Here is a 24,402-nt window from a genome sequence, read left to right as displayed (position 1 = left end):
TTGCCGTCCGAGAGAAGGCCCCCGTCTGAGCCCAGCACGGTCCCAGCGCCCAGCAGAGGGCGGCCCGCCCAGCATCTGGGGGTGATGGTTGAGTGGTTGAATGGAGGAACCACAGGTAGAAGAGAAGGTGTGGGGTGCAGGGCCTCGGGGCCCTGGCGGAGAGTGGTCCCACCCCAGCAGGCGGGAGGGCGGGGCACAGTGGGTGGGCCCCTCCCGGTTTCCTCCTCTGGCTGCTGAAGCCAGACTCAGTCCCGGCTGTGTGCGAGGCAGCATGGGCAGCCAGAGGAGAGGTGCCAGGAGCCTGCGGGGCAGGGAGGGGGCGGCCCCCACCAAGTGTGTGGCGGACAAGTGCTTTGACCCTCTGGTCCGAAAGTGCGTGGACTGCAGGCTCCTCCGGACGCCAGAACCCAGACCGGGTAAGAGTCGACCCGCTCTGCCAGCTGGTCAGCGGGGCAGCCCTGGGGAGGGGGAGGAGGTTCCTGCTACCGCTGCCCCACCGCTGCCAGAGCCCCAGGCACGGCCCCCATCTGCCCCAGGATGGGTGGGGAGGGGGCGACTGGGTCGATGGGGGGCCGTAAGCCGGGACCTGGATGGGGACCAGCGGTCACCACGTGGCCCTCACCGCCCCCTCTCTTTCCCTTCCCCTGTCCACCCCGCCCGGCCCTCCCTCCCCTCCCCGGCCCAGCCTCGCCTCCTCCCGACCCTCCCCCTCCCCGGCCGTCCCTGCCCCCTGCCCCCTGCTCTCTCTCCCCGTCGGCTCCGCCAGCAGCCCGGCCTGGCAGCCTGGCGCCGGGGACCGCGCTGCAGCCGCAGGAGTCGGTGGGCGCGGGGGCCGCCGCCGAGACCGAGGCCGAGGCCGCGCTGCCTCTGCCCGCGCTGCTCTTCGGCGCCCCCGCGCTGCTGGGGCTGGCGCTGGCCCTGGTCCTGGTGGGCCTGCTGAGCTGGAGGTGGCGGCGGCGGCGGCGCCTGCGCGCGGCGGCTCCCCCGGGGGACCCGGACCCGCACCCGCACGGTGAGTTCTGCGGGAGTGGGGGCAGTGGGAGGGAGACTGGACCCCGGGGCAATGTGGAAAGGGGGGAGGGTGCGCGGGGCACCAGGGCGGGCTCTGAGGACCTCAGGCTGAGTCGGAGTGAGGGACACAGCTGTGGCCTCCCAGAGCCCTCTGAGCAAGAGACACAGGGCTCCCACACTTCTCCCTTCCCCCTGCGCTCCCCGTTTTGCCAGCGCCCTCTGCGCTTCCTGTCCTGAGGGCCCATCACGTGCCACCCCTCCCCACCCCTGCAGGGGGGAGTTCATGACTTATCTCTCCATTGGAGCTTCCAGAACAGGAGCGGAGGTGGGGGGAGGGGGGGGAAAGGCTGTGATGCAACCCTGACCTTGCATTCCCTGCCCACCCCCCCCCCACCAGAGCCCCTGGACGATGTCATCATCCATCCCCCGAAACCCCTTGATGCCACAGCTCCCGTCTGGCCTCCACCCAGAGAAGACCCAGCCAACACCCCACCTGCCCACAGCGTCCCTGTGCCAGCCACAGAGCTGGGCTCCACTGAGCTGGTGACCACCAAGACTGCTGGCCCTGAGCAACAGTAGCGACGGAGGGGGCAGGAAGCAACGCCTGTCCTCCCTGTGAGCTGTCAGCCAGGGGCCTGGAGGTTGGATTCGGCTCTTGACTGCAGTGCCCACCTGCCCCTTTTCTGGGAACCTGGCTGCTCCCCAGCTAACCCTGCAGAACCACAGACTACAGACCGCAGAGTTCAGACGGCAGCGCGTTGTATGGCATGTTAGCGTGTGGCTTAAAACCAGACCATCGCTGGCCGCCGTCGAAGGTGGTGGCTGAGCTCCTGTGCCTTTGTGTGGCTGGGGCACTCTGTGTAGGAGGTTTTTCTTTAAGTGCAGGGAAGCCACCGTAAGCCGGAATGAATCTAGGAAAATGACTGAGTAGGAGGATGCTTAATTTGTAGCTGGGTGTTGTATTTCTTTAATACTTGCTCTCGGAGCTGTCCTGCTTTAAAGCTGATGCAAATGGCAGTAATGAGTAACCAACTGAGGGGTTTGCTTCAGGGTTTAATAGAAGGTGATTTTGACAAAGAGCCTGGATTGCGCTGATTCTCGGGTATCTGTACCCCAGGGTCAACCCTGCGCTTGGCCCAGTCTTCTAGGACCAAGATGCCTTTTTCACCCTCATAGCAGCTTCCAGAGCCCCCAGCTTGCACCGTGAGAGGAGGTATACAGCCCCTCTGGGGCTAGACTGCAAACTCATGATGAAGGCACACGGCCGAAAATCTCCCCAGAGACCCCACCTGGGGTCCCAGCTGCCTTCAAGGCACACTCAGCTGTGCCTAGGGAAAGGCCCAGAACCTGCAAGAGGTTCCTTTGTTCAGAAGCCAGAGCGGGGCTGTGGCCTTGAACCAGCGGACCTGATGCCCCTTGAGCTCCCCTCTGTCTGTGGTCCACCCTCCTCAAGCTAGGCCCCAAGTGCTGGGGTCACTTGGCCATTCTATGCCAGCCCCTGGGATCACCCGTTGTCCTAGGGGAATTGCTCCTCCGACAGCAGTGCCCCCTGCTCTGCGGCCCGAGGCTGAGACCATCTCCTCTAGTTGCGGACCATGCTACACTTGGTCAGGTGCTGCCTCTCCTACTGGCCCTCTAACACAGGGTTAGAAACTCCTGACCGGATTGGACAGTCCTTGGGACTTGTCACAGCTTAGCGCCCTCACAAGAAGCGTGGACTAGGAGTCAGAAGACGGAGTTTTGGGTACCATTGTGTCTCACTGGAGAGCCTTGGCCATGCTCTGTTGCAGGCATCAGATGCTTTCCGCCCACCTCTCCCTGACCTTCCCGGCAGACCTTCACCCTTCCCGCCCACCCCCCTTCTCAGCCCAGAAGATGGTCTGGAGCCTCCAGGACCCTGACCCTCACACTGAAGTCTTCCTAGCCACTCCCTCCCTGAATGCATCCCAAGTGCCCCTATCCGCAGGCTGCCAGGTGGCTGGGGTAAGGTCAGGTGGCTGGCGGGAGGCAGGAGGGTGGGAAGCAGGCCCAGACATCCAGTCCCCTTCAGCTCGGATCGGGGAGTCTGAGCTGTTCCTCCTGGCCACTCCTACCTCCCACTCACCTTTTCCACCGCAGTGGGGGACCGGGCCCTGGAGGTAAAACACGTGCGTAAAACCCCTCTGGGGTCCAGACATGCAAACCTCTGGCACCGCTGTGTCCCAGTCAAACCCCAGCTTCCCCTCTGGTCTCGGTTTCCGTTTCTGAAAAATGGGGGGTTGGATGCAAAGTGCTCCTCTGGGCTCATGGCCCTTAGAGGAGAAGAACCAGAAAGAACCTTAAAGAATCCTTACCCCCACCTCCCTCCATTTTATAGATGAAGAAATTGCCCAGAAGAAGCAAGTTTCCTGGGAGAAGAACCGGGAGCAGAGGCGGGGGGAGAGGTGGGCAAAGAGGGGGCCAGTCTCCCCCAGGCCCCAGTCGCCCAGGGGCTCCCAGTCCCTGGCTCTCTGTCCGGGCAGTGCTTTCTAAGGAGTCTTCGTGAAGTTACTGCATTTGACCTTAATGACAGCACCTGGAGGAGGGCATGGGTATTTGTTTGCTTTAAAAAAGGTTTTTGTGTTTTTTTTTTTTTCATTAGAAAAAAAAAAGGGACGCCTGGGTGGCTCAGTCGGTTAAGTGTCTGACTCTTGGTTTCTGCTCAGGTCACAATCTCACAGTTCATGGGTTCAAGCCCCACACCGGGCTCCATGGTGTCAGCGTGCTTGGGAATTCTCACCCTCTCTCTCTGGCCCTCCCCCAGTCACTCTCTCTGTCTCTCTCTCAAAATAAATAAATAAACCTAAACACAAAATCGAGACCTGATTTGTTGACATTTTGGAAAGTTCGACAGTGATCCAGGGTGGAGTCTATGGAGAAATGACCCATAACTGGTGGGTTCTCTATGTGGTTGTAATTACATAAACTCATATCTTGGCGGCCATATTTGGTGTTTTCTCTTGTCTTTAAATACTTTGCAAACAAGATTTTCAATATTTGTAGAGTTTTCCGCTTGAGCCTTTGGTTGATTTTGGTTTTTGCTGTTGTAGCTGTGAGGCAGGAGTACCTCCTCGACATAAATCTTTGCCCGAGTTTTTTTAGGGCCCCTGTTGGTTGAATTGATCTGCTGAAAATCTGATTTCCTGAAAATCTAAATTCTGCTCATGTCCATGAACAGGGATTAGATGTCCCATTTTGCAGATGGGAAGAACGAGGCCCGGGAGATGAAGGGATCTGGCCCAAGCTGCACTAAGCAGTGGTGGAGCTGGGCCGTACCCAGGCTCCTGTCCGTGTCCAGAAGGTCATTGGCCCAGGTGCCCTCCTTGGGAGTGCTGACTCCAGGGATTGATTCCAGGCTTTACGTCTTGTTTACATCACTGCTCAAAGATTTCTTTCCCAACTGGTCTCTTTTGGCTGTAAGAGGCACCCAAGATAGACTTTGGAAAAACTGCTTGTTGGGTGGGAACCAGCTGCCCCTCCCCCAAGCCTGTGTTTCTGGCCAGTTTTTCCTGAAGGAGGGTCTGGTTTCCCCGGGGTCCCCAGGGCCCAGGCAGGTGGAGGCGGGGTTGGCTCAAGTCTCAGTTCCTCCTGGGGCTTCCTGCAGGCACTTTTCACTTCCTGCCCAGCAGCCCTGGGCTCTGGGCTCCTGGTGGGGGTGGGGAGGCCCAGCTGGGGAGGCCAGAGAGGAAGGACTTGACCCCTTACCTCCCGCTGTCTCAGCAAGGATGGCCCCACACAGCCCTTGCCTTTAGAAGCTGGTGGCATCTCTCTGAGCCCGTCTCATCTTCTAAATGGAGCCCAAGGGCCAACCAGCTGTCCGAGATTAAAGAGGTCATGTGGCAAGTCGGGTCCTCATCCTGGAGTGCCTCCATCCCATCCTTCCCTGGGACGCAGACACTTCCTGCCCGGAGCCCCCAGCCCTCAGAAATTCTCCTGGAAAGCTAGTTTCCCAGAGCTGGTCTGAGGCTCTAGTCTCGGCAGTTACCACTCCCACCGCTCATCCATTTACTGTCCCACTGATCACACCAGATCCAAACACACCCGCTCTGTGCCAGGGCCATTCTGGGCAATACCTGGAGGGTGGCCTCAGGCCCCACCAATAGGTCCTAGTGCAGTGGGATAGATGGAGTGAGACACAGGGACAAAGCTGGCAATCCCTGCCAGACCCAGGGAATGCCCCAAACAGGGAGGTCATTAATCCAGCATCTAGAGCATGCTTTGGACCGTGGGAGGTATGCCCTGAGTCTTGCCCAATTTTCCTACTGGAATGGAGCAGAGAATGGGCATTCCTGGCCCAAGGGACTGTGGAAAAAGGTACAGAGGAGAGGGCACAGAAGGGGTCAAGAAGCAGGCCACAGGGGCAGGGGGAGCTAGAGGGTTGGGCACCATGGCCTCTGAGTGCCAGGTGAGGCTCAGAATCTTCTTGGCACATAAGGGCACCCATCCTCAGGGAACCCAGGTGCTTCTCCAGCCACACCATTTAGCGTCTCACCATTCCCTGTCCCGTTCCCTCTGAGAGCCTCCGGGACCCTTCTGGCACTCCTCTGGCACAGGGTGGGAGCTCACTCCCATTTGCTCTTTTGTGGGTGGCTCAGGCCACATTCGTCCTCACTCAGGGCTGAAATCTGACCTCTCTCCAAGCTGTGCCCTCTCCCCAGCTGCCTGGTCCTGACCTGGCGCTGAGGGTGAGGGCCGGGTAGGAACGACTGCCCAGGGTCACGCGAAGAAAGGGTCAGGGAGGAGCCAGGAAGACACATGCCCACGTTCCCAGCCCAAGCTCTTTCCCGGGGCTCTGCAGGGGGGAAGCTGCCCTGGGGACGCCCCAGGGGTCCCGGGGCCCGGAGGGCCTCTGAACATCTCCTCCTTCCCTTGAGCTGCAGAGAGTCTGGGATCTAGGAAGATGGCAGCGACTCCAGGGCAGGTGAAAGTCTCTCTCCGCGACTCCTGCGGTCAGCCCAGCAGGTGGCACCTCGACCGCCGGCCGCCTGGCTCGGGGAGCTGGGCTGCGGGACGGAGAGGGTGGGACCAGGACGAGAGGCGCGGCTGAGGGCGGGGTCGGGGAGGGAGGAGGGGCTGACGGACCCCGAGTCTCAAGGGAGTAGGGAAGGGGCGGGGCCGGGGCAAGTAGCAGGAGGGGGCTCCGGGCCGAGGGGCGAGGAGAAAGGGCGGGACCTGGTGAACGGCGGGACCGAGACCCACAGCGCCCTCTCCAAGCCCCGCACCTCCACGCTCACGCGGGGCTCCCGTCCTCACGTGTGTCCCGTGCCAGGAGAGGCCTTGGATGCAGGGCATGGCCCCGACTTTGGGGCGAAGTGTCTATGTCGAGGAGCGCAAAACGCCTCCCCCACCCCGGGCTAGGAACCGACTTCAGAATCCTGTCCAGGACCGGGCAGGCCGGCGGGACAGGGCGGGCCTGTTCCAGGTGGGTGGACGCGCTGTGTGGCCTCCGCTGAGCCCTGTCCTTAGTGGCCAGCTCCAGATTTGCATGTTCACTGGGGCCTTTGGAGGGTCCTGAAGGGGGAGAGTAATGCGGGTAATTCAGGTAATTCCAGCTGTGATGTCCTGAGCGTGACTCCGAGGCAGGGGAGGGGAGGGTCAGGGAGAAGGTGCGGCGGGACCGGAGGCTACACCCCAGCTCCGGGCACCACTTCCATTGTCCCCCCACTCATGCCGCTCCCTGGCGACCTCAGCCTGGGTGCCCCCTCCCTCCCACAGGCAGCTGGAGCCTGAGTCACGAGCTGCCTCTCGGGGAGACAAAGGAGCCAGGAGCCCTCCCCTCCCGACCCCCTCCCGGCACTGGCATAGGCATCTGTGTTAGCAGCAAGTCCTTAGTTCTCTAGAATCTGCTTTTTGGGTAACCCTCCTTCGTGGAAGAAATGAAAACAAAACGGGCTTGGGAATGTGGCCTTTGAGGCTCGTGGATGGCGCCCAGAGTGGCAATCGTCATCTCAGCATGGCGGCAGTGGGAGCCCCCACCCGACTGCATGGACCCGGTGGTTCTCCATCTGGGGCCCATTTGGCTTCTCCCTGCAGCCCTGCTGAAGAGGTGCTAGCAGCCCATCTTGCAGATGAGAAAACTGAGGCCTAGAAAGGTTGAATGGCCATATTAGAGCAGGAATTCCAACCCACATTACCCCAGAATGAAGGATAAATAGGCGCTGTCTGTGTGAGGGGCTGGAAAGGCATTCCAGGAAGAGAGAACAGCGTGTGGAAGGCCCGGGGGATCCTGTAAGAGTCAGGGCACACTGAGTGTGTTATCAGGGTGTAGGAGCACTTCCCTGGGCTCTGGGCTGGGGTCCTCCAGCTGCTCTCTCTTTTTATACTAAACTGGCCAGACAGTAGGTTTGGACCTCACAGCGAAGGTTCCAAGCCAGACCCTGGCCCTTCCTGGCCGTGTGCCAGTCACAGCAAATCATTTCCCCTCTCTGGGTCTCGGGTTTGTCTCTAGGAGATTCCAATTCCCTGGCCCACCACTGGGCAGACTGGTCACTGACCCACAATCTAAAATGGAGACACCGAGGGCCATCCCAGGCTTTCCCTAATGTCCGTGACCTCTCAAGACCTTGAGCCTTGCACAGCCAGAGCCGGGCACCAGGCAAGGGCTCAGCAGCGTAGGAAGAACATGTGTGCACAGGGGCATCCACACTAACACACGTGTGTACTCACTCATGATACATGCCCATGGTGGAAGGAAGGCCCTCGTAATCATGCTCGCACCAGACATGCACTCTGGCTCACATTCGCGAGCACATTTAGACACCCTCACACTCAAGCTGCCAGAACTCAGAGCTGGGGGCGGGGCGGGTGCCCTTCAGGCACAGAGACACACGGCTCCTCTGCCCGCCCCGTGGGGCTCGCTGCAGATGCCAGGGGTTATTTTAAGCCTGGATCAATGGGCGATTTTTGGTGACACAGGCTTGGTGGGGGGGGGGCAGGCAGAGGAAACAAGAGGCAGGTGCCCTGGTGCTGTGCTGTGGAGAGAGACCCCAGCGTCCAGGGAGGACCGCCTGGGCAAAGGGGTCAGTCTTCAGCTGAGCTGCTCCATTTCTAGATCCCCTCGCCCAGCAAATGTGCGGGCACCTGAGAGGCAGTGCCATGCAAATGAATGGCCAGATCCCAGGACTCAACCAGTCAGCTGTGGTCTGTCTCTGCATTTGTCTTCTTCTCCTGTTCCCCCTCCCCGCCCCCAAGGCTGTATGTTCATATGAAGAGGGCATTAAGTGCCTGACATGGGTCCAGTAGATGTAGGCACCTATGGTTGCTGGCTGACCACTGAACCAGACTTGGATAGAGAAGAAGCCATGGGTGTGGGGAGGAGCTGGAGGTTGGACATCAGTCCTGGGGTGGGGGTGGGGGAAATGGAATCCAGCATCCAGCTCCTTCACTGGACAAATGGAGATGGCAATCAACGTGGGGTGGAAGGTCAGTGGAGCACCTGATGATGCAGGACAGTGGGGTAAGAGGGGGGCCCAGGGAGGGGACATAACTCAGGGAAGAGCATTAGGAGTTCAGGGCCAAGTGGGGTCATCCTACCTGGGAAGAGGCCACAGTGCCAGGCGGGCAGAGACAAACCTCTTTAAACCTAGTGCCCAGCAACAGGGCGGGGAAGGGGGAAGAAGCAGTCACCCCAAAGCCCCAGTGACCCAGAGGGCAGCTTAGCAGTGGGGGGGGGGGGGCGCTGATACAAATCTGACAGTTTGTGCATTTCTAGGACTACCACTCCCAGAGGAAGCAGGGAAGTCTGCACCAGAAAATATAGCGACAAGTTCTAAGCTGAATAACAAACGGAAAGTTTGACAGCAGAAAGTAAACTAAAGACCAGTCACTGAAAGACAGTATGTAAAATGGGGCATATTTTAGTGCCCCTGGTGATGGGATTAAGGCAATTTCATTTCATTCCTTTGCTTATCTATTTTGTCTCTAAAACTGTAACATAGTCTTCTAAGGGGGTAGGGTCTTCCCACCTGGATCAGAAGAGTGTGTGTTGTGGCTGAAGGGGGAGGGAGCAGGCTGTCTCTGGACAGGGCGCAAGGAATGCCCCTGAGCCGGACGGCATCTCAGCCACTAATACCTGAAATTAGCCTGTCAGCCCCTCATCTCCGCAACACAAGGACTTGATCCTCCTTTAAATGTAAATCCTTCTCCCTCTTCCTCCCTCCACTTCCTCCACTTTTATAAGCTGATCCCAGTCGCTGAGTTAAGACTTGATGCAAAGGGGAGCAGGAGAACCCTAGGAGCCCGAATTCTTCATTTTACAAAAACTAAAGACTGAAGTCACTTCATTCATTCATTCAGCAGACACGGTGCTGTGTGGGAACACCGGGGAGAACTGGACGCCCAGCCCTCGGTCTCCTGACGATCTCGTCCGGACAGTGGGAGGCACCATATTGACCCTTGCCTCCTGGAACAGGCGCATTATGAATCCGCACCCCCCCCCCCACTTCCGGAAAAGTTTTGATGTTAAGATGAGAAACTGAGGCAGAGAGAAGCAAGGCGCCACCGCTCGGTCACATTTTCCAGTTAAACCCAACTTGGAAAACGCCAAGGGACGGCTCCGTGATAGGTCCAAGCTCCGGACCTCCTTCCACCCCCTTCCCCCGCGCAGGCCAGAGGACCGGAGCGGCCTTCGGGGGGCGGGGCGGAGGGCCGGCCGATGGCCCCGCCCCCTGACCCGGTCCCGCCCCCTCTTCTGGGTCCAAGTCCAGCCCAATCTTCTCTCCCTCACACCTAGGGTAGCGAAGAGCTCCTGGGAGAACGCGGACCAGGCCATGCCCATCGCCATAGAAGCGGGGACACCCCAGGACCCCAACCCAGGGTCCAAGAGGTTCTGGGGCCAGGGGGCGCGCCCCGGGGCTAAGGCGGTGCCCCAGGCGGCACGTAGGCGGCACTTGTCCTTCTGCAGCGGCTCCGCTCGGGATTTTCTTCCCATTTGAGAGGCGGGAACATCGAGGCGCAGAGAGGGCCAAGGGCCTGCCACATGTCACCCTTCGGTCTCGGTCAGAACTGACAGCAAGAATGGGAAGGAGGAAGAGCGGCGGGGGCGGCAACGACCCTCCGGGGGCCTCTCTGTCCCCTAAGTCCCCGCACCTGTGAAACAGAGGCGCGTTCACGCGGGCCTGTGTCCGAAGTAACAGTCCCGAGAGTCATAAACTGAAGGGTCTGGGGCTCCTAGTTCCGAGGAATGTTTCGGGGACGCCTTCGGGGAGGGTCCCCGGCCGGGCGCCCGGGCTGTGCGGGGCCCCGCCGCGCCCCCTCCCTCCCCTGGCGGCGGCCGCGCTCCTCCCCCGGCTCTGCCTCCCGCCCGCCCGCCCTCCTTCCCTCGCTCCCTCCCTCCCCCGCCCGCCCGCCCGAGCCCGCGCGGAGCCCGAGCCGCAGCCAGAGCGCGGGCAGCGCGGAGCGGGCGGCGGGAAGGCAGCGGAGTCGGGCGGCCCGCCGCCCCCGCCGGGCCCGGGCCACGCACACCCGCCAGGCGCGGGAGAGGCCGGGGGCCGCGCGCGGGCGAGGGAGGACTCGCTGCCCGGCCCGGGGGGCGGCCCGGGGCGAGGACTGCCGGCTCGGGTCCGAAGTGAGTGTCGGCGGAGGACGCGCCCACTGGAGGTGCGGCCCGGCGAGCTCCCGGCCCAGCCCGCCCGGCTCCGGGGTCCGAGGAGGAAGGTGACGGCCGGGGAGGCGCCCGGCGGAGCCAGCGCCCGGGCGGCGGGGCCAGCGCGGCCCCTGAGGGCGCGGAGGAGCTGGCCCGGAGGCCCGGCGGGAGGGAGCCGCGGCGCGCCGCCATGGGCCGGGCGCTGTAGCCGAAGGCGCGGGCCCGATGGAGCGGGCCGGGGCGCGGGGGCTGCGCGGCGGCGGCCGGCCGGGGCTCCGGCTCGCGCTCGGGCTGGCGCTGCTGCTGGCGCGGCCGCCGTCGGGCCGCGCGGGCGCCCCCGAGGCGCAGGAGCCCGCGGCGCCCGGCACGGCGGCCCCGGCCGGGGGCGACCGCTGCCGGGGCTACTACGACGTGATGGGCCAGTGGGACCCGCCCTTCAACTGCAGCTCGGGCGCCTACAGCTTCTGCTGCGGCACGTGCGGCTACCGCTTCTGCTGCCACGACGGACCCCGGCGCCTGGACCAGAGCCGCTGCTCCAACTACGACACGCCGGCCTGGGTGCAGACGGGCCGGCCACCCGCGCGTGCCCGCGACGCCGCCGCGCCCCGGGACCCGGGCCGCGAGCGCAGCCACACGGCCGTCTACGCGGTGTGCGGCGTCGCCGCGCTGCTCGTGCTGGCCGGCATCGGGGCGCGCCTGGGCCTGGAGAGGGCGCACAGCCCGCGCGCGCGGCGCACCGTCACCAGGTGAGCGCGCGCCAGCCGGGGCCCGGGGCCCCGCCCGCCCCTCCTGGACCGTCCTTCCCGAAGGGTGGGCGCCCCCTCGCCAGCCTTCATCCTTCCCGCCCGTCTGTAAATTCTGGTCCTCTCAGCGGCACCCTCCTCCTGGTTTTTACTTCCGCTCTCAGTCTCTAGGTCTGTTATTCTCCCCCCATCCGCCGCCCCCTCCCCTCCCCCGCCCCACTTCGTGGAGGGAGACAGCTGATACCGTCTCCCCTTGACCTTCCGGAGGGAGCTGGGTGCGGAGCCGCCCTCTCCCGCGGCTCCCTCCTCCTCTGGACTGGTCGCCCCGGACAGAGGGCGCACAAAAACCGCACCCAAGAAAGGGGGTCTGGGGCCTGAGTCCCACTAGTACCGGGTGGGGGCCATAGCATAGGTCCCCAGAGTAGGAAAGGGAAGGATGGGGCATTTTCTGTAGCTCTCTTGGGTCTCCCTCCTCTTGCTTCTTTCTCCACTTTTTCGCCTCTCCTTCCACTTCCCTCCCATCCCCACCCCCATCCCCACCCCCATAGCTGTGACTCAGGCCTGACCTTCTTTCCCTGGGGAGAAGGCCTCTCCAATCTGCGCTACTCAGTAACCACTCCCCCCCCCCCCCCCCCAGGCAAGCGTCAGGGTCTCTCCCTGTGTAGAAAGAGGCCTGAAACGTGGGGGACACAGATTTGTTGCCGCTGAGGCCAGGACGGGTGTTGGCTGAGTCTGAGCTTTGTGTGAAGCGGGGGTCTATAGGACCCGGGTTCCCTTTCTCAGCTAGAATGGGGACTCTGGGATTCTGTGTCCTCACCCTGAAACTCTCACCGACACCCACACACTCACACACTCACATCCCCCCAGCCACCCCCATGTCTTGGGGCCTGTGCCCGCCTCACCTACCCAGATCTGGGCTCCTTTTGGATACGCGACAGGCTGGTATTTAGAGGTGACAATAGAAGCCCCCAGGCCTGGGTGCTTCCCACCTCATAGACTTGAGGGGCAGGGGATGAGGGCTTCCTAGGCACTCCGCAGCACCTCTGTCTCCCAGACCACCTAGCCCACCCCCTAGTAGACAGCTGTAGGGCAGAGCTGGGGGGTGCTGGCCTCAGCTACTGTGCTGCCTCGGGCGATGTGGAGGCTCTCATCCTGGCTTCTGGATGCTACGGGGGCAGGCCCTGAGTTTGGAGTCCCTCATGCAGGGCCAGGAGGAGAAGACAGGGCATGTCCTTGATTACAACGGGGCAGCAGGAGCTGAGGGCCGTGGCGGTGTAGAGCGGTGGCTTGGGCAGTCTAGCTGATGTGTCCACCTAGAACCCACTTCATCCACAGGGGACAGTGAAGCAGGTCTGGTGATGCTTTAGGAAGAGCTGGCCCACTCCCGATGTGCTGTGTGGCCTAGGCCAGTCCCTTCCTCTCTCTGGGCTTCAGCTCCCATATGCCCTCTTTTTTCTCCTCTGGGGAGACCTGAAGCCCAACTTGAGCTCATGTGTGGGCATGTGCTGAACCCCCGCCCTCTCCCCAAGTCTCACCCTTAATTCTGCCGTGTTGAGGTCGACGGTCAGCGCCCCTCCAGCTCAGAGGGCTTAGAAGGGAGTTGGAGTCTGTCCCTAGAGAAAGCTTGTGCTGAGGCCCAGAGGCATGAAAATTACTCAGGTGTTTGGGAGAGCTGGCAGGTGCGGGCTTGCACAGAGATGAGGCCACACGGGTGGGCAGCTGAGGAGTGGGCAGGACTAGGAGGCTTTCAGCCAAACAGTACCTACCCTAGGTGTCGCACCTCTCGTGTGCTTCTTCACGAATCAGCCATCTGAGTCCTCAGCACCTCGGTCTCCCCCACCCCGCCCCGCCGAGGTGGGAAGGTCAGAGTGAGCCAGAAGAAAATCGTGGATTCTGGGCACCAAAGGCAGCTGGCCTGAAGGCTGTGTCTGGCTGTCTGCAGGGAAGGCTCAGTCAGACGCTGTCACAGCTGGGTGGGGCTGGGTGTCCTGGTACCAGGCAGGTGGCTGCCCAAGGTCACATAGTCTTTGGCGCTAGGCTTCCACCCTGGGCTCTCCTGGCTCCTCCCTCCCCTTACGTCTGTTCTCCCCTCCGTGCCTGTGTGACAGCTTTGTCCCGGGGACTCGGCAGAAGCCCCTGCTGCAGGAAGGGAATTAGGTTAAGCAGATCAGGAAGGCTTCCTGGAAGAGGAGGGATTCCGGTGGGGTTTGAAGAATAAGTAGGAGTTTTGCAGAACGAGATGGAGGAAAAGATTGTTGGCCCAGGGAGCAGTGCAAGCAAAGTCCAGGAGGCTGGTGCACTTGAAGAGCTTTCGTTGGGAGAGGAGGCTCCACTCGGAGTGTCTTGGAGAATGGACTGTGGGAGCGGGGGAGTCTTTGGAAAATAAGGTAGCCCTGGTGACATGTGACCCCATTAGAGTTTCCTCACCTGCTCTGGAAGTGGCCATGTGTTGGGGCCACAGGTCATGCCTGACAGTGGAGACTAGATGTGTGAGAACAATCACAGGGAAGAAGGGGGGCCAGATGGGTTGAAAGGGTGACAGTGGTGGGAGGGCTGGCCTTGGGTAGGCCAAGGCCTGGCCAGTGGGGAAGCAGGAGGTTGGGGGGACTGCCTCTCATCACTCTTCCCCCACAGGACACTGACAGAACTTCTGAAGCAGCCGGACCCCCAGGAGCCGCTGCCTCCACCTCTGGGCCCACCTCTGGGTAGCTGTGTCCAGGTGCAGATGGGGGATGGCCTCCCCAGGGGCTCCCCCAAGAACACAGGTGTGCAAGCTGGTGGGCCAGCATATGTCGATCCACAGCACAGGCCTGGGAGCAGAGGAAGGGGTGTGTTGAGGGGTAAGAGGCTCTTAGCTCTTTCACAATTGGAACGAGCTGCCTGCCTCTGCAGGCGTGTGAGTCGGGGCTGGGCAAGCCGGTCAGCTCCCCTTGGTGGAGGGTGACCCTCTGAGGTGTCCAGCAGCTTCCGGTCAAGGGGACTCTGTGAGGAAGCTTCCAGATTCAGGGATCTGGAATCAGGCTGTGGTTCTAGGCCTTGGCTCAGTGCCCCGGGGTCAGCTTCGCACCAGCCTGTGGACGCCTGTGGGCCTTTTCCTCCAGGCTGGAGCTTCCCTCTTGGGCTCTAGCCGGTGAGGCGGCAATCCCGCTCCCCTCCCCTGTATGGGTTCTAATTTTCAGACGTTAACTCCATCTCCTGAGAAGCAGGTCCTGGGACCCGATGCCTGGCCCAAGCTGAACATGCTGAGGAGTCATCCATCAGGCTAGCACCCACTCAGGGCTGGCTGCTATTTTTTTTTTTTTTTAATTTTTAAATGTTTATTTATTTTTGAGAGAGACAGAGACAGACTGTGAGCAGGTTAGGGGCAGAGAGAGAGGGAGACACAGAATCCGAAGCAGGCTCCAGGCTCCCAGCCGTCAGCACAGAGCCCGATGCGGGACTCGAACTCACGAGGTGTGAGATCATGACCTGAGCTGAAGTCAGAGGCTCAATCGACTGAGCCACCCAGGCGCCCCAGGGCTGGCTGCTATTAATCGCGTTATTCTGAGCCAGGCCCTTTTCCAGGCGTTGGCGATTCTGCCATCAGGTTAGGTTTGGCTCTCAGTCCCGCCCAAGTAACCATCCCCCAAGTTCGCACTGGGGAGGGGGCCGCGAAGAGGTGGTCGTGCAGGTGGAGAATGTCCTCCTGTCAGCAGGCCGGGTCTCCTCTTCCCCCTCCCCGCTCCAGACAAGAAACGCCCCAACAACGTGCCCCTGGGGTCAGCGACACCAGGACCCCTGCGTGGCCCCAGGCTGCAGGACGGCGGCAGCATGACGCTGCAGAGGGACTACGCCAAGTACGCCACCCTCAAGGCAGCCGCGCTCAAGGCCGCAGGTGAGTGGCCGGGTCTGTGCGGGAGCGCCGGGCGCCCCGGGTATCCAAGCTCCTAGATGACAAGGCTTGGGTCCTGGTTCGAGTTCCACAGTTGCCAGCCTTGCGGGTCAGCGCTCCAGCCAAATATTGTATCGGGCCTACGCAGCCAGTCGGCTCCCGCGCCTCGGCCGTGTCGCGCACCCTCGCCGGGCCACCAGGCTGTACCCCACCGAGCCCGGGGCGTGAAAACCCGCGTCTCCCAAGGCGGGTCCCGGGCCTGTCCCGCCCGCGAGGCCTGACTTTCCCTGTCCCACCCAAGAGAGGGCTAGGCCCCGCCCCTGAGGCGTGGCTTCTCCCTGCCCCGCCCCGGGGCCGCTGGGACCCCGCCCCCCGGCCCTGACCTCGCCCCCTGGCTCGTCCCCACTATCCCCGCAGAAGCCACCCCGCCGGACTTCTACCAGCGGTTCCCCGCGACCGAACCTGCCCCGCTGACCGTCCCGGCGCGGCCCCAGCGGCCCCGCGAGGACTTGCCGGCGCTGCTCGACGCCTGCCCCTGGGCCCCGCCGGGCTACGCGCCCCCCGCCGGCCTTGCTCCTTCGGGCCACTACAAGGCCTGGATCGCCGGCCGCCTGGCCCGGCCCGCCCCCCGCGGCCACCTGGCGGCTCAGGCCTCCCCCGCACCCCGGCGGCCCGGCCACGCGCCCCGGCGCCAGTTCAGCGTGGAGAAGCCGCCCGAGGCCTTCGGCCCGCAGCCCCCTGGACTTTACGGCAGTGCAGGCCGCGGGCCCCGGCACCTGAGCACCAACAGCAAAGCTGAGGTCACCGTGTGAAGACAGCCGCTGGTTCTCCCGAATCATCGCAATCTCCGGGGCGCCCTCATCTGCCTGGAGGCCGCCGTGGGCCGGTTCCCGGGGCCCATACCGTGGGGGAGGAGAGGCGCCGGCCGTGCCTGCCCTCATGCCTGCCCAAACTGGACTGGGGCCTTGGAGCCTGCAGGGCTAAGAAGGGGCCCGCTGGGTGAGGCCAGTGGTTCTGTCCTTGGGGCCTTAGGGCCAGGGTTCCTCGTGTAAATATAAAGCCTTTTCTGTGGCTCCCATCCCTGAGAATAAAGGAGCCCCAGCTTGGCTCTGAGAGGCACGGATGGTGGAAGCATTGGTCATTGACTGGACAGACGGCGGTACGGGCAGAGGGCACAGCGTGTGCAAGAGCAAAGGACTGCTCCTGAGAGCTGGCGGGCAAGTGTCCTGGGAGCCAGGGAGAGGTGGCTGGAGAGGGTAGTCAGGGCTGAATGCCAAGCTTAATGTCCATACCAGTGGGAGCCATGGGGGAGGGAGCACTTGGGCCCCAGCCACCTGGAGGCTCCCGAGCACAGGGGAGAGGGCTGTGGGGAGCCTGAGGCCCCCTGGAGGGTCCATGCCCCTTACTGGAGGTGAGCCCCTTCCGGCCACTCTACATCTTGAGTTGGTTAAACCTAGCTGATTCTCACTGACACGGTCTGGCCCTGAGCCGGCACCTGGCTTGCAGGCCACTTGGCCAGCTTGGTCCAGGGCCACCCCCCTAATGGGTGTGGGCAGTGGGCCAAGTGGACAGCTGGTGCTCAGGATGGGGGAGCCTCCTCCCAGTAGCTGCTGTAGGGGGGAAAGGGGATGGGGATGCTGGACGCGGAGCCTTGGCAGTGACCCCACCGGGGTGCTCACACAGGCTTGCATTGCCAGCTCCCCCTTCCTGCCAGGTGGGCTCTGGGTAGCTGGCTGTGGCTCAGGGCATTGCCAGCAGCCTGGGTGCATCGAGTTCCTTTGTGCCAGGGATGGTTGGGAGGTTGAGGTCTGGGTTATGTCCCTCACTGTGTGACCTCAACAAAAGCCACCCAGTTGGGCCTCTGTTTCCCTCCTGTGTGCCCTAGGCATGATATATATATATATATATATATATATATATATATACTGTTTTAATAACAATGGCCACCATCTATTGCTGTTTCTTTTATTTAATCCTTGCAAAAGCCCTATGGGTGTGCGGCTTTACAGATGAGGAAATTGAGGTTTTGAGACCCAAGTAACTCGCCAAGGTCACCCAGCTGATTAGGACTCCTGTCCTCTGCCGCTGTGAACCTGATGAGCGGCAGGCAGGGCACTGTGGGGAAGAGGAAAGGTATGAACGTGTGTGCCGGCAGGGAGGGGCTCCGCTCCGGAGGTTCATGGTCTCAGATCTTCCTCCTGCCGCGCGGGGCCGCCCTGAGGCCCCCCAACCCCCAGCTCTTCACCTGTAACAGGGCCCGCCTCACTAGCTCTTCTGGCTTTTGAGGAAACCAAGGCTCAGAAGCCCCAGGACAGAACAGGGTCAAGAGTCTACGGTCCTGCCTGCAGTGAGGGCCCAGTGGCGTTAGGGGAGAGAGCCCTCACACCCTCAACTGGGGGTACGGTGCCCCGGGGCCTATCTGGCAGCTGTGTAGAGGGAGGTGGAAGGGGGGTGGGTGCTGAGTCATGGAGCCTGCCAAGACTCGAAAGATCAGGTTCCTGGGTCATCGGCCACTCACAGCCACCCACCCTGGCGACACAGGCCTTGACGGGGCTTTGTTGGGAGGTGGGTGCAACCCCTTGCTCATTCGCAGTCCCCAGGACCCTAGATCTCCGTCCCAGGACTGCCCTTCGGAGAAGACTTCTCAGCCAGGCCAGGTCACTGACCTTGCTCTCCATGCTCCATGCTCATCCCCAGGTCACTCCGGACTCCTCCGCTTCCAGCCCACTGCTGCTCCTCGTGGTCTTGCCTCTCGCCAGCCTCATAAGGCACTTAACTGTACATGGAACTTTGTGTGTGTCATGTCACTGAAACTGGCCAACACGTCTATGGGCACTTAAAGGCAGGGACTGTCATCCCTGTGGGGCACACGTGGAAGAGGAGGCAGACAGAGGTGATGTCCTGCCCCAGGCGACCAGCTGGGTACAGGAGCTGGACCTGGATGTGACTTGTGGGCAGTGAGCCCTCAGGGGGGATGGGGATACAGCCAGTAGCGGACAGATTTCTCTCTGAGGGGTGAACACGCATGGGCTTGGCACCCCAAATCTGAAACAGCCGCTGCTGTGAGTGGCCAGCTGTGTCCTGGATACAGTGGCCTCTGACCCAAGCAGCACCTCTGGCTGCCCTTTTATCCCCGACTCTGTTCCAGCCCAGGAGTGCACGCCAGCAGCCGGCGTTGTAAGGAAGCGGGTGGATGGTCGAGGAAGGTCCTTCCAAATGAAACCTTCCGGGAGCCTCTCAGCAGAGAAGGAAGGGCTGTCCTCAGTCCCCGACCCACCAGAGGCCAAGCCTTGCAGCCACCTGGCTGAATCACCACGGCGGTCACACTACAGACCCTCACACGCCTCATGCTGGGTGGTACCAATCTGTTTATTGAATAACCTACATCCAGGACACAGTGAACGATTCCATATCAAGGAAGCCATAGGTGTATCCCCCTTTCAGCGAAAAACTACCCCCTCCCACCCCTAAACGATAATGAGAAAAGGCACGGTATATACACATGACACAAGGGCTGGCTCGCCTGGTGGGCAGGGGCCACGACTTACAGTGTGTGGGGGGAGGGGCAGCAGGGAAAGAACGTGGGTAAGGTCCAAGCTGAGCCACTCTAGCCTGTCCTCGGCATCGGGGGGAGCCCCCGCCCATTCTCTACCCCAACTGGCCTGAGGGGTGAGGAACACAGGCAGGAAGGGAGGGAAGGCAGCCCCTCTCAGCCTCCCGGAAGGTTCTGAGGTCTCAGGCAGTCCTCAGGTCCTGGGAGAAATGGCCTCAGGGGCTGGGCACCAAGCCCGGGGATCCAGAAAAGTGGGACCACTTTTCCTCCAAGGACCCTCATCGAGGCAGGGGCCTTTATTCCTAGTGTTTACCCCGAAAAGGGGATTGTCACTGGGGAGAGACTGGGGGTTGGTCCCTGCCACCCTGGCTTATTTTCAGGTCAAGAATTCGGGATAAAAATAGACTGTGGAGGTACGAGTTGGGGTGGGAGGGAATTGAGAACCCACACTGAAGGCCCCCGGTCCCCAGTCCCAATGGGTGGCTTCATGTCTCCCAGCCCCCTGGGCCTACCCTGAGCTTGCGCTGGCATCCCAGGGGCGGGGGAGTGGGAAGGAACAGGACAATTAAATAAGATACCATTTATTTTTTAAAAAATTAAAAAATAATGCCGACATTATTTCATCCAACCCCAGGCCTGCCCCCTGCCTCCCACTTGCCTCCCCAGAGCTGGGCCTCCCTCCTACCCTGGCTGTCCTGTGTAATGAAGAGAAAACAATGAACTGGCTTTGTCAGGCACAGGGGAGGGGACACAGACCCAAGGAGAGAAATAAAGATACCACAGCAACTCAGCCCTGCATCACGGCAAACCCAAGCACACGGATATAAAAACATCTGTATAAAAAGGGGGAAAGGGGCACGCTGGGCACAGTGCCAAGGGTGAGGCGCTTTAGTGCCCAGAGACCTATGTCCCCCACAGGGAAAGCCTGATAAAAAACAAGGAAGCAGGAAAGGGGGGGTGGTGTCTGGAGGAGAGAAAAGCTGGGGAGGGCTGAGGGCTGGAGGCAGGGACCAGGCAGCTTGGGAGCCCCCTGCCACTTTTAAGTCAGGAAACTCCCCAACTCCTGCCCTGCTCTTTCCTCTCTCAGACCCATGGGGCCCTGGACCACGTGCATCTGTCTACAGCAGCTTTTGGGGCTCTGCCCAGGGGCCTACCGGGCTGAGGTGCTCCACGAGCCCCAGCAGGCAACAGCTCAGAAGACAAGGCTCATCCCACAACTCCCAGAGGGAGCAGAGAGATCGAGAGACAGGGAGGAGGGAGAGAGACTGAGAGACAGAGGGAGGAGGGGGGCGGGAGGCAGGGGCTGAGGTGGGCAGAACCCAGGGGTCAGGAGGCGGCGATGGCAGTGCCGCCCCCCAACTTGACAATCATCTGCTGGCAGTCGTTGCACGAGCGCCGGTCGCCCGCCTTCTCCAGGGTGCGGGCTGCCTCGGCCAGCAGCACGGCCCGCTGGCCCGGGGAGGAGAGGAAGGACAGGGGAAGGTGGCGGCAGGCCAGCAGGATGGCGGTGGCCCGCTCTCGCTGGCCGGGCCAGGCGTCCACCTCTCCTGCAGGAACGATGAGGAGCCGCGTGGAGGAGCCGCTCACCGAGCTGTTCCAAGGGCTCACCCTGGACTCGTTTATTTAAACTCAGAGCCAGCCAGTGAGGCAGTGCTGGGGCCGGGACGGCATCCCCAGCCCTCCCAGAATCCCCAGCCCTCCCATCCTCACTCCTGAGGCTGGATCCACAACCCAGCCAAACCCCAGCCCCACAGCGTGGTCATGGATCCTCCCCCGCAACTCAGAGAACCGGCCTCGGGCCACTGCTATTCTCGCGCCACCTCTGAGAACAGCGCAGGTGAGGACAGCCACCGGGGCTCTGCCAAGGGTAAGTGGCGGGCTGGGACCCTCCTCCCCTCCCCTGCTCAGGCAGGGTCCACACCAGGCCTGGAGCTGGGGCGCAGAAAGACTCACCGTGCTTGGTATTCTGGGCAGTCCGGCGGCGTAGACTGTGCTCCAGCAGCTGGTGCGTGCGGGTGGGGCTGGCTCCCGCCATCAGGCGCACAGTGGCTTCGTGCAGGAACACCTGGGGATGGTGCAGGGGGGACACACCTGTCTGTACCCCAGTGGATACCTCTCTAGGAGGCATCTCGTCGGCCACCCAACAGTGGCCCTTCTCTCCGCACTACCCTGCCCTGCTCTCCCCTTGGAAGCAACTTCTGTCCTAACCCTGAGCTCCGAAAAAGCCAGACACCTGGAGGAACAGCAGGAATGGGGAGCACAGCACAGGCCAGCTGGAAACAGGCAAGGACGCTCTCCTCTACAGGAGACAAAGAGCCCAGACGTGCCCCCGGGGGCTGGAAGAGAAGTGGCCTGGGTGCAGCCTCAGGCCTTGGGGGTGGCGTCCAGCTTGAAAACAGGCAGAGGTGAGGCTGGGAGGAGGGTGGCAAGAGGAGGGGAACAGCTAGCTGGACTGGCACCAGGGAGGCTCAGTCCTGTTTCCTTCAGTTTCTTCAGAAAGAAATAGAGGCCAGAACGTGTCCAGGGGAAGTGCGGCTCTTCTGTAAATATGAGTCACTGGGGAACAGGGTGGGGGTGGGGGGCAAGGCCTAGATCTCTAATTCCTTAAATCACAAGGCTCCTTTATACCCTTTCCTATCTCCATCTGTGGGGAGGGTCTCGAGTGCCACTGGGGAAGGCAGTGGGGCCAGGGGAGCCACTAAAGAGTTTCGGCAGCGGAGAGGCAGGTTGGAAACGGTGTCTCAAGAGGAGGCCTCTGATGCCAGCTGTGCCCTGAGCAGATCAGAGGGCCCTGAACCTTGGGGTACACTTCCTCTTTTCCCCAGTGGAGCAGGTTCAGTGGTGATTATGTATGTTTTGCCCGCTGTCTGTCCTGGTTCACTGTGAACAGTGGCCACAATGTGACCCTGGGAGGGACCAAGGAAAAGGCAGACTCACTGAGCCCTTCGCCCCTCACGGACACTAATGGCCTTCTCACTTGAAATTTTAGAAAATAATTCAGGCAAAAACATGTTGAGTATATAACTCTAATTAGCAATCACAATAAAACAAGCAAGGAAATTATTTGGGTCCAATCAGCCCAATTACACAACTGCCCTGGGAGACTTCTCAGATTCTGTGGCCATCGCCACGGGGATATTGTGTGCAGTCAGGCAGCAGAGCCAAAGCTCCCGGCGACTCAGAACAAGAATGAAATGAAGTGCTAGGGAGATTCCGTCGCTCTGACAACAGGAAATCAAGAGTGGAGCTCTCTCCATGCCCTTCCCACCCCTCCCAGGGCCAGGAGCCCTTCCCATCCCCGCATTTGACACGTGAGGTGCAGTCGGTGCGGGCCCCTGCCTGTGGGCCCTCGGCCTGCTTGCCACACTGCAGGGCTGGGCGCACAGCGGCTACTCAACTAACACAAGCAGAAGAAAGGGATACATGCAGCTACCCCCATGCTTGACACGGGGGTGACCGGCTGACCTCCGAGGGCCAACTCTGCAACCCCGTGCTGGTGCTTCTAGAACCCCACCTGCCCTCCCCTGCCGGCCGGGCGGGTCTCACCTTGCGGTATGCTGGGCGGAAGCTGTGTGCCAGCCTGCGGAGGCTGCCCAGGTCCCGCTGGAAGCCGGCCAGTTCAGCACCGGATGCGTGGTACGTCTCACCCAGCACCTGGCTGGCTCCTGCCTGCTTTTGCCAGAGCGCTGTCCTCAGCGATAGTAGCAGGTCACAGGTCAGCAGCTGGACCACCTGGGGGATGAGCCACAGGGAGGAGACCGGTGACTGACCTATCGCGGGGATAGAGATCCCAGCGGTTATCAGGCCCTCCCAAGCCCAACCCTCGGCAGCTCCGGGAGGAAGTGGAGAGTCTCAGAGGGGCAGCCTGGAAAACGCTTCCCAGACAGCAAGAGAAGAGCTGAAGGGCAAACGGGCTCACAGCATCTAGTCCTTTCTATGACCCCAGGTGGAAGATCTGTTTCTCCCATTCTGTGGGTGAAGAAGTGAGGCCCAGAGAGGGCAGGAGCTTGTGCAGGAGACATGCAGCAGGCACCGGAATAATACCTTCGTGGGCCTGACAGGAAGGCACAGGCTCCTCCCACCTCACAGGAGGTGGCCTCACGGCAGGCCCATGCCCCAACTGGGCGCAGCCCTGCCCCGCAAGTAGGATCAAAGGACCCGAAGTGGCAGCATAGCCAGGAGATGGAGGAAGGGAAGGAGGAGGCTCACTTCTACAGAAGGCAGCCAAGGCTCGGCCCCAGTGGTCTCTGGGGTTGGGGAGACAGGAGTCCAAGAAGGCGAGACCACGGACCAGTTGAACACTTGGGTTTAGCCCACTGACCTAAATCAATTGCGGTTTGGCCACCAACTGGCACACAACTGACGCTCTCTCGGCCTCCGTTTCCTCATCCACAAAATGGCACCACAAGGCTACCGTGTTACAGGAGAGCACCGTGCGTGCCTACTATACCCGGCCTTTGGAAGCACTGTCAATGCCAGCCACCATCAGGCACGGATGCCGCACAGCGCGCGAGTGGGGGACTCACGTACTGTCCGCACGGCACCCATGAGGCTGGGCCACCTGCGCGGCTCCCATCAGTACCGGGGGCAGTGAGAGTGAGGACAAAGCAGACTTCCTTGTGAGAGGGGTCCCATGGGGCCCTACAGGTTCCGATGGACTCCCCCCGGGAGATTCCTCTTCGTGTCCCTTCACCAGGGCACTGGACCCACCCTGGACTCTGCCTCGTGCCTGCTCGTTGTCTTGTCCCTTCGCCACACTGTTTTCTGGCTGGTGATGGCCTCCCTCTTCAAACCAAGCCTGGCTTTTTTAAAACATTTGTCGTAATGTTTATTTTTTTGAGAGAGAGATAGACAGAGTCAAGAGGGGGAGGGGCAGAGAGAGGGAGACACAGAATCGGAAGCAGGCTCCAGACTCTGAGCTGTGAGCACAGAGACCTGAGGAGGGGTTCGAACTCAACGAACCGTGAGGTCATGACCCGAGCCGAAGTCGGGCGCTTAACCGACTGAGCCACTCAGGCGCCCCAAGCCTGGCATTTCTAAGAGGTGAGCGCTGGGGGAGCACCTTTGGGCGGCGGGAGCGGCCTGGGGCTGGATTCTGCCCTTTGACAGATGCCAAGCTCCACGGGGTCTCCTCCTTGGCCCATTGTCCCACACAGAACTGCTGCCCAGGAACCCCAGCCCCAAGAGTGCGAAGCCTCTCTCTCGTTTCCCAAAGTCAGCTGAAACTATGTGGCTCCTCCGTGGGCCTTTACTCTTGGGCCCCTCCGGCACAGTGCTTATTCTGTAGGGCTGGCATGCTTCCGGGCTCCCCCTAGTATCTGGGACTGATACTCACCACCTCTAGCCAGAAGTGCCAACCTAGCTACCTCGGACCAAACCCCAGTGGGGGGCTCAGAGTCTGACCATCCAGGCCATAGCCCGTCCCTCCCTTCATGGAGGGAAACCCAACTCCTGCTGAGTGTGCAGACCGTGCTTCGCTTTTAGCTGTGCCCACCCTGCCCCTCCTCTCTCCCGGGGCGGCCATGCCTTGGGATCCAACAGTGACGGCAGCGCCCCCTACCAAGGCACGGTAGGAAGTCTCTCGAGGGCCAGGCAGGCCTCTGTGATGCACTGTGGAAACATT

General features: G+C 61.4%; 3 protein-coding genes across 5 annotated transcripts in view; 2 read left to right on the top strand and 1 right to left on the bottom strand.

The window, feature by feature from the left end:
• Window positions 1-244: 244 nt before the first annotated feature.
• TNFRSF13C (TNF receptor superfamily member 13C) lies at window positions 245-3,650 on the top strand. 2 transcript variants are annotated; one of them, XM_042990886.1, is made up of 3 exons: window positions 245-416; window positions 770-1,012; window positions 1,409-3,650. In XM_042990886.1, the coding sequence occupies exons 1-3, from the start codon at window positions 272-274 to the stop codon at window positions 1,588-1,590; spliced, it is 570 nt and encodes a 189-aa protein (XP_042846820.1). In that variant the 5' UTR covers window positions 245-271; the 3' UTR covers window positions 1,591-3,650. The 2 variants fall into 2 exon arrangements, with proteins under 2 accessions (XP_042846820.1, XP_042846819.1); XM_042990885.1 differs by having other exon boundaries at window positions 767-1,012.
• Window positions 3,651-10,837: 7,187 nt separating this feature from the next.
• SHISA8 (shisa family member 8) lies at window positions 10,838-16,349 on the top strand. Of its 2 annotated transcripts, none has more exons than XM_042990884.1 (4): window positions 10,838-11,358; window positions 13,990-14,120; window positions 15,083-15,229; window positions 15,644-16,349. In XM_042990884.1, exons 1-4 carry the CDS (start codon window positions 10,838-10,840, stop codon window positions 16,036-16,038), a joined length of 1,194 nt encoding a protein of 397 aa, XP_042846818.1. In that variant the 3' UTR covers window positions 16,039-16,349. The 2 variants fall into 2 exon arrangements, with proteins under 2 accessions (XP_042846818.1, XP_042846817.1); XM_042990883.1 differs by having other exon boundaries at window positions 13,990-14,195.
• A 2,227-nt stretch (window positions 16,350-18,576) lies between these two features.
• The window catches only part of SREBF2 (sterol regulatory element binding transcription factor 2), a 58,105-nt gene continuing 52,279 nt past the window's right edge, over window positions 18,577-24,402 (bottom strand). The window contains 3 exon segments of the mRNA XM_042993391.1: window positions 18,577-20,326; window positions 20,733-20,844; window positions 22,326-22,511. Of these exon segments, the coding sequence (XP_042849325.1) occupies window positions 20,106-20,326; window positions 20,733-20,844; window positions 22,326-22,511 (519 nt within the window). The 3' untranslated portion in view covers window positions 18,577-20,105.

This window comes from Panthera tigris, chromosome B4 (assembly GCF_018350195.1).
Source record: "Panthera tigris isolate Pti1 chromosome B4, P.tigris_Pti1_mat1.1, whole genome shotgun sequence".
NCBI lineage: Eukaryota > Metazoa > Chordata > Mammalia > Carnivora > Felidae > Panthera > Panthera tigris.
The sequence above is the reverse complement of the archived record's forward strand: the minus strand, read 5'-3'. Positions and strand labels throughout refer to the sequence as shown.

Excerpts from the sequence above, each read along its gene's own strand:
- TNFRSF13C (XM_042990885.1), top strand. The coding sequence starts at position 272 with ATGGGCAGCCAGAGGAGAGGTGCCAGGAGCCTGCGGGGCAGGGAGGGG. Across the intron at positions 417-766 it reads GACGCCAGAACCCAGACCGG|CAGCCCGGCCTGGCAGCCTG; the intron begins GTAAGAGTCGAC and ends CGGCTCCGCCAG. Across the intron at positions 1,013-1,408 it reads CCCGGACCCGCACCCGCACG|AGCCCCTGGACGATGTCATC; the intron begins GTGAGTTCTGCG and ends CCCCCCCACCAG.
- SHISA8 (XM_042990883.1), top strand. The coding sequence starts at position 10,838 with ATGGAGCGGGCCGGGGCGCGGGGGCTGCGCGGCGGCGGCCGGCCGGGG. Across the intron at positions 11,359-13,989 it reads GCGCGGCGCACCGTCACCAG|GACACTGACAGAACTTCTGA; the intron begins GTGAGCGCGCGC and ends CTTCCCCCACAG. Across the intron at positions 15,230-15,643 it reads AGCCGCGCTCAAGGCCGCAG|AAGCCACCCCGCCGGACTTC; the intron begins GTGAGTGGCCGG and ends CTATCCCCGCAG.